The 16976-nt window shown below is 41.3% G+C and overlaps 1 protein-coding gene across 8 annotated transcripts in view; it reads right to left on the bottom strand.

Moving 5' to 3' along the window:
* Positions 2134-16976, bottom strand: part of LLGL2 (LLGL2, scribble cell polarity complex component) — a 32359-nt gene continuing 17516 nt past the window's right edge. For 4 of the 8 annotated variants that reach the window (XM_021414658.1, XM_021414659.1, XM_021414661.1 and 1 more), the window contains 20 exons: positions 16797-16929; positions 15954-16008; positions 15601-15755; positions 12305-12522; positions 11745-11812; positions 11224-11377; positions 11011-11115; positions 10442-10734; positions 10034-10187; positions 9592-9742; positions 8806-8922; positions 8139-8305; positions 7102-7366; positions 6406-6559; positions 5754-5791; positions 4889-4936; positions 4300-4342; positions 3999-4053; positions 3501-3562; positions 2134-2816 (listed from right to left, as the gene is read on the bottom strand). In XM_021414658.1, coding sequence (XP_021270333.1) covers positions 3509-3562; positions 3999-4053; positions 4300-4342; positions 4889-4936; positions 5754-5791; positions 6406-6559; positions 7102-7366; positions 8139-8305; positions 8806-8922; positions 9592-9742; positions 10034-10187; positions 10442-10734; positions 11011-11115; positions 11224-11377; positions 11745-11812; positions 12305-12522; positions 15601-15755; positions 15954-16008; positions 16797-16929 — 2427 coding nt within the window. In that variant the 3' untranslated portion in view covers positions 2134-2816; positions 3501-3508. Of the gene's footprint in view, positions 2817-3500; positions 3563-3998; positions 4054-4299; positions 4343-4888; positions 4937-5753; positions 5871-6405; positions 6560-7101; positions 7367-8138; positions 8306-8805; positions 8923-9591; positions 9743-10033; positions 10188-10441; positions 10735-11010; positions 11116-11223; positions 11378-11744; positions 11813-12304; positions 12523-15600; positions 15756-15953; positions 16009-16796; positions 16930-16976 lie in introns of those variants that run through there. The other 4 variants (XM_021414657.1, XM_021414655.1, XM_021414656.1 and 1 more) reach the window with 4 other exon arrangements.

Genomic DNA, 16976 nt, shown 5'->3' with positions numbered 1-16976 from the left:
GTTCCTGAAGGTGGATCTAAGGATAGGCAGCAGTAGATATAGCTGCTTTAAACCAGTTTCAGATCGCCCAAGAAAGGTAGAGGTCACAATCCAGAAATAAAGAAGGAAACACTTACCCCTTTCTGAGGATCACGGCTCGCTGAACACTCCAGAGGAGACAATTTCCAAGTAAAGATGCTTCCATTGCAGCTGCCAGCCCTTAAATGAGGTTAGGGAGGAGTGGAGCCAGGGTCCACCCTGTCTGGTCCCACAGGTGAATTTGCCCCACCTGTGCTCTCAAGGCTGGTGATGTCCCTTCACCATGTGCTCAAACACTGGTTCAGGCTGTGACCTAACAGCTCCCATACAGAGGGTTTTTTTTTCTCCCCTCCGTTACATTCACAAGCTGTTTAGAAACATTAATTGAAGAGTGCATCCTTCATGAACATTCCATTATTGATTTTACATGGTAGGGATTTTCTGTTAGCACAAAGAAATCCAGACTGGTTTTGAACGTCGTGTGCGAGTCTTTCCATCTCCTCCTGCTCAGCTCAGAATATAACTGAAAGGTCAACGTGAGTTCTAGTCTTCCTCCTGCCTTGCTCCTCTTTCTCCTGTATTTTGAGCTTGGTATTTCTAAGAAAGGATTGTTAATGCCACTTCTCACAACAATAAACCAAGCAGCTTATTCCGGTGAGTCCTTCAGCTGTAGGTTTCAAACAAGCATTGCTAGTAAGAATCTGCCATATTTCAATACGGAACTTAGCTGCAGTCCCATTAACAGTCTGCCTCGTGTTCTCAAGAAAATAACATGAAGCTTGGATATGTAAAGTCCTTTTTACTTTTAAAATCAAATTCATTTAGGGGTATATAAATTATGGCAGCATTTTTGTGATTTAACTCTTTCAGGAGGAGTGGGAGGTGTAATTCATTTTTCAAGTTATGTAGGCAAAAAGAGGGGAGATGATATTAACTGCTTTTGCCCTAAGCAGGACTGCTATATCACTTTAACCCAAGCCTGCCAACAAATGAAATACTCAGAAATTGCATTAGAATCTGTCCATCTGTGAGGAGCAGAAAGCAGCAGCTGGGTGCACCAGGATGATGCACATGATCACACCAGCTCAGAAGGTGCTGATTAAACCATAATTTTCTATAAATTTGCAGCAATGTCTGGCACAAGAAGCAGAGAACAGCAGGCCACCTTTCTGTTAGTCTCAACCCTGCAGCAATAGAAACAAATAATGAAGAAGGAAATAATGAGGCTAGGAGAAAAAAGGAAATGGGAACTAACATGACTCTCCAAAACCTCTTTAGAGAGAAATTAGGTCTCAAAGGAGATACTAATACTTCTAGAAGGAAGGGTGCCCTAAACCTCACCTGAACAACAGAAACTCTTCAACCGTATTCTCTTGCAGAATAGATGAGTGTCACTGTGTTATTCCCAGGAAATAAAGAATCACTCTGACTTGCTCAGGAAGATAAGAAGAGAGCCTAAAGTAAGTGGGCTACCAAAGACAGGTTTCTAAAGTATGCCAAGGACAACAACTCAGAATCCAGTCTGAGAGGTTTTAGCCTTCTTTAGACTTTTGAAGTCTGTGAGAAAAAAAGCAACAACAAGCCAGTTACACAAGATACACAGGAGAATGTTCTTTTCTTTTTCTTCTCTGGAAAAGAAAGCAAGCAGCATTAGAGGTCAGGCACAAGGAACAAATCAGTGTTTTTAAAGCACATTTTTGCAGCATAATGAACTGCTGCTCTACACAGTTTCAACAGCTTCAATTCATAATCCCATGACTGACTAATACAGAAACACTGTCAGATGAACTTTTCCTCCCTTCTGCGTATTATCACTGAAGTTATTTCAGGACAAACCAGCAGATGACTTTCCAGGGACTACTATCTGAACCAGTGCTCTTTCCTGGCAACTTAATGCACAGATTGCGGGACACTGATACAATCAACATGCTTGCCACATGCATCTTCTCTAAGCAATCATCTTGCTTAATGAGGCCATTTAATCCGCAGAAGTGTTCCTTGCCTCTGCAGCTCAGAGAACAGCTCCACCTTCCTCAAAGGGTAAGTAGGCATGAGCCGGTTACCTGTATGAAAGGAGTTGCTAATAGAAAGAATAGATATGAGAGCAGACAAGGATCAAAAAAAATGGAATTCAGAGTTTTATTTCCAAAAAAGCAACACAGTGTTGAAAAAAAATCAGGTTCAATTAGTTTTCCTCCAATTTGAGTGGCTACAAAAATAGATTCTACTCAAATCCATAAAGCCAGTTAACAGTACCATAGCAAAAACACCAAAGTTACTCATTCAGATGCCACATACAGCAGTCACAGGAATCTAGCATATATTATTTCATGTTTTGTTTTTTTGTTAAGTAAACTTATAAAATGTTTGTTAAAACTGAAATACCCATACGATTTTAAAAAATTGTACAAAAAATAATTTTTATACCAGCTGGAGGTAACAGTGCGCATTTATTAAAATCCTGCACCAACGCAGTAATATTTATAATTTAAAACCCAGCCCAGTAGAAAAGAGAAATGTGCAAACATTTAAAAGTTAGATGTACTCAGAGGCTTGTGGTGCATTAGACCTGGCAATCCACTTCTGTCCTAATGCGAGACGGGCTCCAAGAGATGTCTAACACGGCATTAAAAGGGGAGACCAAGGCAGGCATGCATATGCATGCAAGTTGCAGCTCAGTAGCCTGTGATGCAGGGAACACTGTGATGTGCTCTCCCCAGGGACGGTTTGCCCAATCAGTAGCATTATGGCACGCAATCCAATGCCAGGAAAGTCCTCGATGAATTCTGGTCAGTCTGCTGTGGGATATAAGAATGCAAAAGCTATTTAGAAAACAGAATTTTCAAGTTAATGAGAGAAACTAGTATTTTGCCCCCTATGATGTGTGTCAATTGTGTCAACTACAAGAATTCACCAAAAGCTACAAGAAGACGTATCTTTGCACACACACTCCTATGATAGATGTGAGTTTATTCTGAAGGACAATATCCTACGTAATAATCTTCACTCTCCCTGCCCCTATTTTTTGCCCATGGGTTTTCATAATTAATACAGACTCATGTTGCTGTTGTCACTACTCAAACCTTTTTCCAAGCACAGAGGAAGGGAAGAAGAGAATCCTGCGCATTCTGTTCTGCTTAGTGAAGACACCCATTTATTTGAGAGTCCTTACTAAGTCTCAACAGATTATTGCTGTGAGCTCTGGCTGCCTTTCATGCTTGTTTCCTGCTAAGAGTCACAAAGGAGCCTTCAAAGGATTTTTCTTTCTTCATTTAAAACTGATTCAGTGTATTTACTCATGTGGCGCATAAGGTGCTGAACAGCGGTATTACATCACACAGCCAGCAGATTCCCAGTCTGAAAATTCAGACTGGAGTTCTGCACTATTGCAAACCATTTAAATAAGCTGAATGTTATAATTTTACTTTGTGTTTTTCCTTTGACTACTTCAGTTAGCCTGAAATAACTTTAGCCTCACCTACCTCCACCATTACTTAGTCTGTGCCCTACTGGACTTCTTGCCAAATTTCTTTCTGCATAGCTCCTGCAATGACACAAGAGAAGTTTCATTACTGCAATGCAGTATTAAGACATCCTCTCCCAGCTGCTGACAGAAAACCAGGATTAAGTAGTGTCCAGAGGAAGTGCACAGAGCAGAGCATGTCAGGCAGTCACTTATCCTTACGCACCAGCAGTTACCAATCCCACCAAGCTTCCTGCATCCGTTGCAAATAGTAGTCCTTTGTCTACATTTCTGTAGCCCCTGGCACCTGAACATCAGTATTCTAAGGAGACAAGATAAAGCCCCGCACCCATGGTGGTAGCTTAGCTCTACTGTACAGACAGAATGGGAGCAGAGATACTGAATACGTCCAAGTGACAAGTGTCAAGCCAGGATTAAAACTCCAGAGTCCCATCCTCGGCCAACTAAGCCCATGTGGCCTGACCTTAGATCAGTATGGGTTGACACAAATAGAAACCTGTATGCGAATACTCAGAGTCCTGTTCCTTTGGGATGTGGGAATGTGATCTCTCCTGCTTTTCGGAGAGAAAGAGACAAAGCATTATTCATTAAAAAAAAAAAAAAAAACAGGGGACAGCATGTGAAAGAGAACCAGCATCTCTCAGACTCTTCTTCCCTTTGACAGTCCATGGAACACACACAAACAGGCTCTAGCACAGGGAGCTCTACCATCTTTTGTAGAGCACTGCCCTACTGTCATTAGAAATGCCCTCCCTTGTCATCCCCACCCTTAGGAACAGAAGCTGGTAGATACTCACCCTCTTCCCCCCTCCAGAGTACTCTGGATCTCCTTCAGGACTTCTGGAAAACATAGAGTTAAAACAGTGAGCTAAGACAGCAGAGATCTGCTTTCAAGGCAGCAGACTAGCCACATTCCACCTCCCAGCAGAACAGCTTTTAAAACTTGCCTCCTTCCACAGAAGGTCAAGCCTTATAAAATCATTCCCCCTTCAGTAGTACGGGCTTTTACTGAACAGGCTGGCAGAAAGGACTGAAGCAGTCACGTGCTAGATGAAGTGTTGCCAGCCCCAGTGTACACGAGAACTAAAATAAACAGTTGGTTCCAGCTGTCATTTCACACAAGCCTTACTGGAAAGTAAAGGTCCTTCTCTTACCACTGTGGTGAATGCAGCTATGTGGAAGAACTCCTGCCTTAGGGCATGACTATCAGCCCAACCCCTTACTTCTACTAATTCATGGGAAAAAAAACACAGTGTTCCTACCAGCCTTGCATAACTGCAGATCTCTTGTAAATTGAGTGCTGGAACACATAACACCCCCAGCAACTTTCTTTTCTCACCAAGAAAGGCACGTGCCCTGATTTTAGCAAGATTTCATCTCACTCACTTTCATCGTTGAGTAAGGCATGATCCATTAGCCTCCCAGAATTCCTTTCTATAAAAAAAAAAAAGTAAAATAAAAATAACAAAATAGAAAAACAAAAACTTTTTTTAAAATGTTTTATCTAAAAAGAGTTCTCCTTCCCTGTATGGAAACCATTAGGTCACAGCCTGAACCAGTGACTGAGCACCTGGTGAAGGGGCGTAGCCAGCCCTGAGAGCACCGATGGAAGAAATTCACTTGCAGGACCAGAAGGGGTGACCCTGGGTCTACTCCTCCCTAAGCTCATTTAAAGGCTGACAGCTGCAAGGGAAGGATCTCCACTCAGAGATCACCTCCTTTGGAGTATCTGGTGAGCCCTGATCCTCAGAAAGGGATAAGCGATTCCTTCTTTATTACTGGATTGTGACCTCTACCTTCCTTGGGTCATCTGAAATTGGTTTAAAGCAGCCATACCTGCTACCACTTATCCTTATATTCCCAAAATAGAACTGTTTTCTGGGTTTTTTTCCTTATTAAGTACCTGTTGACTTCACAACTGATCCTTAAAGTCTCTCACATATGGAGATGTTTTTTTTGTTTTTGTTTTTTTCCCAGCAAGACTAGTTCAGCTAACAAAACATACAATCCGTGATTTCAGACTCCATCTTCCTACAGTCTCTCCCAGCAAAAGCTACATTCTATCCTTTCTCAGCAGCTTTGCCACACCTTAGAGCTAGCAACTGCTAACTGTCCAGGCAGGTCAGAGTATTTCCTTAGTTTCTCTTCTCACTTTCCCCCTTTTTAAGTAGACAATAACATCTTTCCTATTGCTACAGTTCTTGAAGGATTTACACGTCACGCCACATCGAGTACAATAATTTTTGCTTACCATCTTCTCCACAGTCACCTGAACTTCTTCCTGAACTCCTGGGAAAGGAAAGATGACAGAAAACAAACACTGACTCTGAGACAGTAGGTGTAGATAATTCACGAATCCTCTTGGCAGCTGCAAGAAATTCCACTGCACGTTAACTAAATGGTTTGTTAATCAAGAATGTAGTAAGGGCTTCATTAATTCTTGGTGATAAAGAATTCTATGGACATGAGAGAACCTAAATAGTCTACCACTGTTTGCTGAAGTTCTGAGAAGAGGAACACTAGATTTTCTCTCAGAGCAATAATTTAACTTCTTCAGCAACAGATAGCCCCCAAGGTCTCCAAGAATCAGTCTGACATCATTGAGGAACAAGTAACGCAAGCTACAGCTTAGCATTTATGACTCTAGCTTAAGGACATCAATCCCAGCTCTTGACTGCTTTGTCCCAGCAGCTGTACTGCAAGCAGGAAAACCAACAGAGAGAAGGTTACATTTCCTCGTTTCAATCCATCTAGGAATGCTGTCATCGAAAAGCTTCTACCAACTTAGAAAGGGAGACAGACTACAAGAACTCATAACATTGCCTTGCTTGCATCAACTGCAACACGGGAGCAGATCTCAATGTTCAGATGCAATCGGTATGCCAGAGTTTTACAGAATTTACCTGGATTTTCTTGCAGCATTCTCCACATCAGATCTATTGTGGATGTGATTGCTGCTTGAAACTTCTGGCACATCCACAACACACCGGGGCTCCACTGACCATTTGGTAGAAAGGGAAAACCTCTCAAACTCCGATGGTGAGATGAGATAGAAGCCTACAGAGGATTGCAAATATATAAGTAATTCTCGAGTCCAGGAAAATAGAGGTTAGCAAAAAAAAAATAAATAACCACCCTATATTCTAAGGGTACTCTCTGTTGGGCAGAAAGAATTTGCATTTCCTCCTCTTTAGATAAGGTAGAATCACTGAGGAAGACATTACCTCAGTTTCCCAAGGATTGGTTAGCCTAGAGATCGAGCAATATTATGTTGAAAGACAACTAACTTGCTGCACTCACACTCCTGAAAAGCAGCAGAAAAAGATGTAAAAACTGAACTGCAAAGAAGAGGTGAGCCTTCAACAGCCATAAAACGTTGGATGCCAATTTTTACACTTCTGAGCGTTGAGCCACTGTTAATAGGAGACACAATGCAGCCATTTTTACAGTTCCTGCTACTTAGAGAGCCATTCTCATATCTCCAAACACCAGGAGGATAGCCAGAACACAGCCAGTTCTAAGCATTAAGCACTATAATCGCTATTCCATTGTTTCAAACACATGGTACGGTCAGATATTTTGGGAGAAGTATGCCTTACCTTGGCCATGTTTAGTGAAGACACAGGATGCAATGCCACTCACATCCTCTTTACGGATGCAAGGGTAGCGAATCTGTAACTTGAGGAAGGGTAGTGAGATGATCTGAATGTCTCCCAGGTTAGTCAGGACAGCCAAGTCATTTTCACTGTAATCATCAGTCTTGCAACTGCCGAAGTTAGCAACCATCACTTTTCGTACTCTACAGCCTTCCAGTGCTGTCAGTTTGAGCTTCAGTTTTGAGCTAACCTTGGGCAGTGTAAAGACCTGTCAACAGAAACAAGATGTTGATGTCTCCTTCCTGAACAAAGACCACAGCTGCACCCCAAGACATCTGCAACTCCTTCGTTTAACAGTGTTTTCATTCATAGTGAATACACTCAAGTGTAATCTGAGTCAGTCTGGCTTCCTGCTCATGGGACAAGTAATCAGCCACAGTCAGTGTTAAAATCTGTTTCTGTTCTGAATCTGCTTGTCCTGATAACAGCGGGTTTTACTCTTCAGGCTGCAAATTGCATTTCTCTACTAATTATCTCAAAATCCTTCCACATTTGGCTACAAATTTTTACAGAAAAAAAAGGGGGGTTACACTAACTGTGCATTCTTCTGTATTTAAAAGCCTACAGCAAGCTACTTATAGCCTCCTCCTCTACGCTGACTGGTTAGCATACCAAAACAAGAAACTTTTTGGTTGCTTCATAGAAATGCCTACCCAACTGTTGCTTCTAGATAGCGTTACAACCAACTAACTAATAACAGCAAATGCTGTTTCCCAAAAGCAGAAGTTACCTCATCTAAAGAGTATTAAAAATACAGGAATAAAATGTATATGTACAGCATGCACATCATTATGCAGAACATCCAATTTGTTACGATATACCTAATTTATGGACTGTACCAAACAAAAATGCCATCCCAAGAGTGTTATTCAACTACTGATGAATAAGCACTCCCAAGAGTTCTCCTGCCACTGAACACTGCGCAGGACTTTAGCAGATTTTAGGCACAAGTCCATATGTACCTCCTGAATGATACTCACTTTAAATTGCTCTTCGGATACCACCAGTAGTTGATGGCTGCCTTGCATATCAGGGCTCTTAGAAAGGTCATGTGCTACCTCCAGAGGTTCTGGGAGAGGTATGTTGTGCCCATCCAAGACAAGTATACCCACAACAGGAGCCCTGTGCATCAGTTGAATTTCTTTGGCTAGCCAAGCAAGATGAAAAACAAAAAGAAAACAGAAGTGTAGTCAGAGACACTTAAAAACTCACTCACATCCTCTTAGAGCTGGAGACCTATACAACATTTCCATAGAAACACTGACTAAAAAGATTTAGGAGTTAAAGGATATTTGAACACAAATGATTCTTGTTAAACAGTAACTATTATTACATAAAGACAACAGGTAGAGCTGTCAAAATAAGGTATGTGCACTGTGGCTTGATGTTAAACTTCAGTGGCAGCTGATGTAAGTTTAGATTTCTGAAGCCAGTGGGAAATAAAGCTAAAGTACATCAGACAGTGCTGCAGCTCACTTACTCTAACTTACATCTAACTCAGATGCTGCTACATTTAGCTCCACTCTCAAACAGCAGTAATTGAACTACCTTGCCTTCCTGTTTCTGTGGTTAAAGACATGCAGCTCACACTTACAAAAGTGAAAGCTCAGATCCACAAGGACACTTGCTTTCACAAAGCATACTTACCCTGCTCTGCCCTGACAGGTTCATCCATCCTTCTCTCTACTGGCGGAACACGTAAACAGAAGGCATAGACTGTACCTCCATTGGTGCCTGCCCACAAGGATGGGCAGTGGCGGGAGCCTAGAGCAAAAGAGGGCTCATGAGCTAGCCACCTTGGACACACACGAGTTATTTACATCCTCCCTTTATTTCCATCCTAAATAGCTTTATATTACAGCAGACTTGCCAGGGAAACCGTAGGTTCTTAGCATTTCTCTTTCCAATATGCCTCTGTCAGAAGCTCTGAAGCTTAAACATGGCATGTGAGCAAAAGGAACAGAATGGTTCTTCCGTCATTCACAACAACTACTGCATCCATTTCTCACATTTGTATCAGGTATGAGCAGGGGAAACCTGGGCACAGTATCAGCTTGGGCTCTGATGCACAGTAGCCATCACTCTCAGTAAAGTTAAATTCTCTGCTGGGGCAAGGATGAACTTCAAAGCAATGAGATAATGAAAAGCTTATACTCGCAAGTCAGAAGTCATTCCGTCACATTTGAAAACCATACCGCACAGACTGCATTCAAAGATGAACTACTACTTGCCTTGGATTAGCCAGCAGCCAGAATGGCTAGATAACAATTCTGCATGACAGCAGAATATATCAGTTTTCTATATTAGTTTTTCAGCATAATACAAAGTAGGATACAGAAGGTGCTGAAATTTCCTGGCAGTAGATCCTAACTCATTCCTTGACAAAAGGAGGAAAAAAATATTCAGAAGAAAGGAGATGCTTTTTCTACTCACTGTCTCTCAAGAAGGTGTCAGCAAAATATAAGGTGCGCACAAAGCCAGTGAAAGAGTCTTCTGCAGATCGGGCTTCAATCTTCCGCTGGACTGGAGCCAGTTCCATTTCCTGCAACATGTCTTGGTCAAATTTGGCATTTGCTTCTTGCATCTTCAAAGATGAGGAGACGTAGGGATGATAGTGAAATAGTAAGAAGGGCAGCAAAAGAAAGGGAAAGCACATCCATAACAGTGATCAGATATATTCTGAATCATAGGTTCAACTCGAGAAGAGTATATTTTCACTAAAATTCTATTTTTATTTAACAGCTAGTAGCACTGCAAGTCATTTTTGCCCTTACATACCAATAGATAACAGTATGCAAATGATCTCTTGCTCTAGGCAGGAGCCTACATGTTCCACATTGTAAGCACATGGGACCCAAAAAAATGAGCCCCTCACCTCTGAGGTATTTCCACCACCTCCTCGTCGCTTCCTACTGGACACTCTGCTTCTTCTAATCCGCCTGAATGACTGACGGAGGGATTTTTTCAAGGACTTCACCCGAGACAGTGGGCCTTCTAAAGCCAATTGATCACTGGGATGAAGCGTACATCTGAAAGGAGGGAGACGCACTGTCACTTTCTACTAGGTGACAAACACTCCCAAGAGTCTAACAGGATGTACACAAATGGCTGTGCAAGAATATGTCTATGTTCTTGAAGATCTTCAAGGACATAGTCAAATTAGGCAGGGCTTCTTGCTATACTGATTGCTCTCAAGAAACCTCTTCTCATAACATGCTCAGTTAGCAATTTCACATTGTCATTAATAGGGGATTACCACAGACTCCTCAGAAAAGACACTTACTTGACAAAAACCAATTGTTTCTGCTGATGATCAAACAGCCCAAACCCATGACTAGTACCAAAGGCCACAAGCTTCCACTCAGAGTGAAGGGCCAATGAGGTGACCACAGCTGGTGGTTGACACTGGACAAGGACAAATGGCTGAAAACCAGCTTCAAATCGAACAGGTCCATCTCGAGTTTTCAGTTGCTCATGACCTTTCCATCGATAGCCCTCTTGGTCCTGCAGGAGATCTGCTTCAGCATGATCAACAACATGTTCTGCATCTTCATCATTCAGTTCCATCACCAGTACCTGAAAGAAAAAGGACAAGTGTTGCCACAGTGTCTACTGTTGAAGCGGTCCTCCAAGCTGCAGGCCTACTCAGCAGTTGCAAAACCATAGCACTTCTCAGAGCTTATAATGAGTTAAATAAAATCTGAAAGACGGATCTGAGAAAGCAGAGAACTACAAAAAACACTTCCAGCAACTGAATCAATTCACCACTATAGAAACAGACGTTTCTAACTTTAACATATCTTCAAGTTGCACTGTGACAAACTGCACTAAAAACAAGGTTTATTTCAGTACCTGCCCTGCCGTACCAGCTACAGCCAAGTATCCACTGTATTTACACAGGTAGATCTTCTGGATCCCAAGTCTAGGATCATCACTATAAGGGTCAAAGGTACCAACCTAGGTGAGAGAACACACAGTGGGTGGACTTCGCAGATGCATTAATTATGCCAAAAATCAAAACTGCTCAGGTTTTCCGAAAGCTTACATAAGCAACAGCTATCTTACCTTGCGAAGTGGAGGCCATTCATCCTCACCCATTGTGTTCATATTATCATTGGGATCAGCATCTGTGAGAAATACTCTCACCGTGCTTAGCTTATAAAGGAGATGTAAGCAGACACCAGATGCATCCCAAAACCGCACAGTGCCATCTTCATGCCTGTATGAAAAAAAAGAAAAGCTTCATAACCTGCAAGACTAAGTTCTGCATTTACATTGCTCTCTCTGAACCAATCTGGACTACTGCCTGCACTTCTACGCTGGTGTTTGCAAGGGGGAATGGGTAACTCTTCAGAATCACAAATAAGACAACATTATAGGCTAATCTGTGGATGCCACATCATGTTTGCTCAGAAGCAGAAGATTTAGTTAGCCTTACAAAGCTAGGAAACCCAGCTTTCTGATTTGTAAAGTTGCAGCCCCCTCCCTACAAAATAAGTGGACATTAACCTTGCATGAAAGCCTCAGTTCAAAGGAAGAAAAATATTGAAAATGGCTCACTGATTTGTTTATTTATAAGTACATACCCTGTTAGAAGCAAGTCTCTCTGAGGAGGATCAGGAGCTATGTTGGTGCCACCATCAATCGGCCATGGCTACAAATACATTAAGGGAAAACAGTGACTTCCTAGGTAGTGACAGTGTGAAGAGAATATGCAGCCAGCAGGAGAACATGAACTTCGGTGCAAGTGGAAGTGAAACAGTTCTTGCTGTTACAGCTTTAGCTTGGATTAGGTGTTCCTGTTCTGACATCAGCTGTGCTTGTTAGGGCACGACACTCTACACATTTCCTCAAAAGCTCCTTGCTTCTAAATGAGAAGTTTGTTACAACTGACAGCTGAGAACACTCAGATTTCCCTTCTAGCTTGTTAAAGCCTGAAAAAAATATCATCTTTTCATCCCCCAGCACAAGTAACTGTTGGTGGTGCTCTGAGAAAAAGCCCTTCTCAACTCTATTAAGAGGCAGGACAATGTCTGCTGAAGACTCATCCCTCCACACACAGTCAACAGCACAGACCACCCACATAATGAGCAGTCAAGCTGTTCTTAAATATATGGGAACACATGTACCTTTAAAGCTGCCATACCATATTTGAGTAGTGAACATTCTGCTTGCTCCCAGCACTGATAATCCTCTCCCACAGCTTCAGTGGGATGTTGGAGACATGGTATGAGCAGGTGATGGCTGAGCAGTGGAGAGAAGCCAAGTATGGAGGATGGACTGCTGGCCAGCCTGCAGATTTTAAGTCTATAACTACCAGCTCTTCTTCTGCCAGCACCACCATAGCAGAAGGGTCATCAAACTCTACAAAAACAAGATTCATTGATGTTGACAAAAATTACTACCAAAGATTAACAGAAACAAGCTCCCGGTGATTCTTAAAACTGCAATCATGGAGCTCTACAGAAACATGTTTTTGTTTGCCGTACCACTAAATGTTTCTGTTTTTACTGGGCCTATTAGGGCACTAATATTAATAAATCTTAAGATACTAAAAGATTTACGTTTCTTTACCCCACTGCTGGGACCATCAGAATGACTGTATGGATTACACTGCAGAATAAAATAAAATGTTAGCAACATCCATGGCTAAATAACACAAGTTCATACTCACCACAACAGATAAATACAGCCAGAACTCTAGACCCACCTACAGCTAATTAACAGCATATGGTGGACAGAAACACATACAAGCCATCAGTGACCCATTTAGTGCTGTTAGAACCACAGTCCATCTAAGCTAAGCTGCTTAAATACAGCAATGCCTTGCGTTCTGCAGAATGTTCCTCTGCCTGAGCTGACAAGTGTTTCCAGTTCAGTTTTCACTGATTCTAGTGCGTTGTGCCATATTTTCTGCACTTCTCCAAGTGTGCACATCATCCAATATATAGTTATATATATAAGACAAGATTTTTATAGTAGTACATTTCTTTTTATCTTATAGGTGACATCTGACACAATCAAGAAGATTTTTCTTTGTAACTAATAATTAAACCAAGTGGAAAAAAATTAGTCTGCAAAGACTGTACTGCAGTAGCATGTGTATGATAGCCATTATAGTAACTGGTGGAAAAAATGAAAACCATGGATCCAATAACAGTTAACAGATCCAGAGGAAATTTAAGTCAATGTATAGCTCTAAATGTGTTGTCACAGCAGGGGTCAGGGGTGGTAATCAGCATGAGCTAAAAAGCCAACTTGCAGCTCTTCACTGACAATCCCTACTACCTTGTGCTTTCATTTCCCCCAGAATATACTTGCAAGAATGCACGTCTATAAGCAAGCACATACTAAGGCTGTTCACTCAGTAGAATTAATTTCAAGTGATTAGTACTTGGCACCACACTTTGACATCCCAAGTTTCATCTCTGACTGGTAACAGCCATAATGCAGCACTACTCCGTTCAGTTTCTTCATGAAAAAAAGTTTTACATTCAGTTTTAGTTGCTTTCTTATGTGTTGTCATCCGCAGTTCCCAAAGGACTTCTGAATAAAGTACAGATATGATATTACCTATAACATCATGCACAATCAGCCCTGCACTATATCTACTACTGCCGATATCAACCTTATATACTATTTAAAGAATCTTATTTTCCCTACAAAGGGGCATATCTGAGCTCATTGCTTATGGCAAACATCTATTTTAAGCTGCTAAAGTAGCAAGCATATTAGTTTTGTTTTTTTTCCACGACTAACGTACACCCATCCATGTGCTAATGAAAAGTAAAAGAAAGCAGTATTAGTGCTTTTTAAAAATTGTTTTCACCGCATATTTAGGCTACAGGAAAGTCACCACCAACCTCCATGCTGCAACACATGAGCTTTGTGCTTATCAAATTAAGTGAGTCTTGTATACAATTAATACCTTCATCTTGCCATTGCAGGGAAGACTGCTTAAGGGGAAACAAAGCAAGCTACACACATCCACTAAGCTTAGACAATCAGCCACAAGAAAGATCGTTAACCACAAAAACCTCATTTTATTGTAAAAAGCTTTTTTTTTTTTTAAAAAAAAAAAAGTACAACAGCTTCAGCTCCCATCTGTAGCCACTAAAAGATACTATAACTGGATACTTCAGTCCTGGGGAAGTATAAAGCCTGTTAATCTCAGTTACTTAATCCTAAAGGGACTTAAAATTCAATTCCTGCATATGATTAGAAACAGCCAATCTAGAATCTCCACTCTTCACAGAAAATGACTGGTTTCTTTACTGATAAAAAGCTAAACAGTGCTTCAAAACTAATGGTTCGGCACAATTGGAAGATGTTTATAAAAAGCATCCTTGTTTAGGTAAAGACTAAAACAACAAACATATGCAGGCAGTTCATCTCAGTAACACTCTACCTACTTCATGACTTAAGAAGGTCTGCTAAAGTAGTCCAGCAGGAAGCAAAAAAAAAAAAAAGCCTTTATGCCTATTTTCCCAAAACATTCCTTCACCAGATTTGTAGTCTGTTTCATACAATAGGCTAGAGGGAGCCAACCTGCATACACACATTTGAATGCCTGCTACTGCACAGCACATGCTGAGAGTCGTCGCCATCTCCACTCACAGTATGCAAGACAAATAGGTTTGGAAAATATTCAGGTAGGCAAACCAGAAAACCTGGGAAGATTCAGCAACACAGATTTGCTTACAAGCTACTAGAAGAGATCAGACCAAACTGCAAAAGTCTAGATGCAACTTCCAATAATGCACATTTGTGGAGCTTGAAATAGCAATTTTATCTACAGTTTCTTCAAGTTAACCAGAAAGAAGAATAACATCCGCATTTGGGAAAAATTCCTGACAACTCCATGGTACAGTGGAAGAAAAGGCAAAGTTCTTCAGCAGAAGTAAAAATCTAACAGACTGAACATGTTGCAGAATGAGTGCTGTTTGGTACTGGAATTGTTTACATTCAGGTTCACCAGCAGTAAGTAAATTCTCTACATACTGACCCTGGGTTCTGTCACCTTCTGCTGATTTATTACCCAGAGCCCTAGTCATAAATCCAGGTAGTAATTAAAAGAAACAGTTTCTCAGTGGGAGTAAATTCTATTTTTAATTATTGCCTCCTTCAACACGCTGTTTCCAAACAGCAATATTCAGATCCTGATTTCACGACCTGATTATGTTCAGTGTCCAGCTTATGCTGGCATGAACTTAGATCTTTTCTCACTAATGAAGTAGACAATATTTTAACAAATGTAATCAGCCCATTCGTACTGTCAAATTTTACACTTCATTTTTAAAGGACAAAATCTCTCGCTTTGAGTCTCAGAAAGCCCACACACAATTCAACCTCTTCACCATTCACAAGCTACTTACATGAGGCAGATTTCTAGATAAGTGCACAGCTATTCCAGCTCTTCAGTGATGCCCTGTGACCACATACCTGCAGTAGGCTCTGAACTGAAGATGATAAAGAAGTCTATCACTCGTGATGTGAAGTCAAAGGCTGTTTGCTGGCTGCCATGAATAACAGAGATACTGTGCCGGTCACCATAACTAGCCCGGGGCATCCCTCCTTGGAATATAATGTAAGGAAGCCTTAAGAGAAAGACAGTGGCATATGCTGAAGTAAGGAGCAAGCACAACTTCAAAGACATAATGCAAGTCAAACTTCGACCAAAAAAAAAAATATACATCTTAAAAAGCTACTCTGACGTGCTCTTACGGTACTGCACACTGTACTCTTTAAGTACTTCTTGCCAGTGCTAAGGGTGAAGGGATATATCACAACCTTACCCATTCCTTGTAGTCTGCCAGTAGATCTTGGAGATGGCCTTGCACGGAAAAGGACCTAAGAGAACAGAGTTAGTTACCATAATTCAAGAAGAGCATCATCACTTAAGAAGTTCTTTATTCTGCTTTACTTAGGTCAGCTCAGTGACCAAGAAAAGGAGAGTCATCTGAACCAGTAAACACAACTTCCCCAGACCAAGCCATACCGGACAAGTCCTGCTGGGACATGCTGACCACAGTTACTCCTCAGGAAAACAACCCTTAGACTCAGGAGAAGTTTTGAACTATGTTCTTGATGGCTAACGGGGTGTTAACAGGGTGTCAAAGTGCTTCTGTAGAAACCGATTAATTAGAAAGGATACACAGGCATTCCTGAAATTAACTGAAAGGTAACGGAGCTTCTAAAACTTCTATAAGCTTGAAAGATGAGGTCATCCCTATTTTATGTGTTTTCGCAAATCAGAGGCATCATTTCACCACTTCTCAGGTCATCAAAAAGTATGCTGAGCTCACTACTAATTACAGAAGATCCAAGCAACTCCTGCTCAACAGGACACAAACTAAAACAATGAGCTGAACCATCAACACCCTCGTTCATAAAAGACACAAATTTCTTCAATACATTTGCTCTTCATGTTCAAGACTGACTCAATCAGGCAAGGGAGTTTAAAAATCCAAGAAACAGCTGGACTGAAATCAATTAGTCTAGACTCACAACCCACTGAAACAGCAGTTCTGCCTTTTGCCACCAGGATTAAACACTGGCGATGACCCATTGTGAATATCCCAACATAGGCTCAAAGTGAGCTCGGATGAACGTGCAACAACTAAACCTCATTTACTGACCATAAGGCACAAGGCTTTCCAGAGGCACAGACTCCCTTTTGTCACTGGATACTGGCCACTGGGTGTAACTTCCATCATAATGACAACTAATGAATTTACTGCCATCCCTCTGCCAGTAGATGTTCTCCAGCTGCTGAAGAGGAAGAGACAATGATGTACTCTCAGTTAAGAGTAAAAAAA

The sequence above is a fragment of the Numida meleagris genome, chromosome 17 (assembly GCF_002078875.1).
Source record: "Numida meleagris isolate 19003 breed g44 Domestic line chromosome 17, NumMel1.0, whole genome shotgun sequence".
NCBI classification, from domain to species: Eukaryota; Metazoa; Chordata; class Aves; order Galliformes; family Numididae; genus Numida; species Numida meleagris.
Note: the sequence above shows the minus strand (reverse complement) of the source record. Positions and strands in the feature narration are given on the sequence as shown.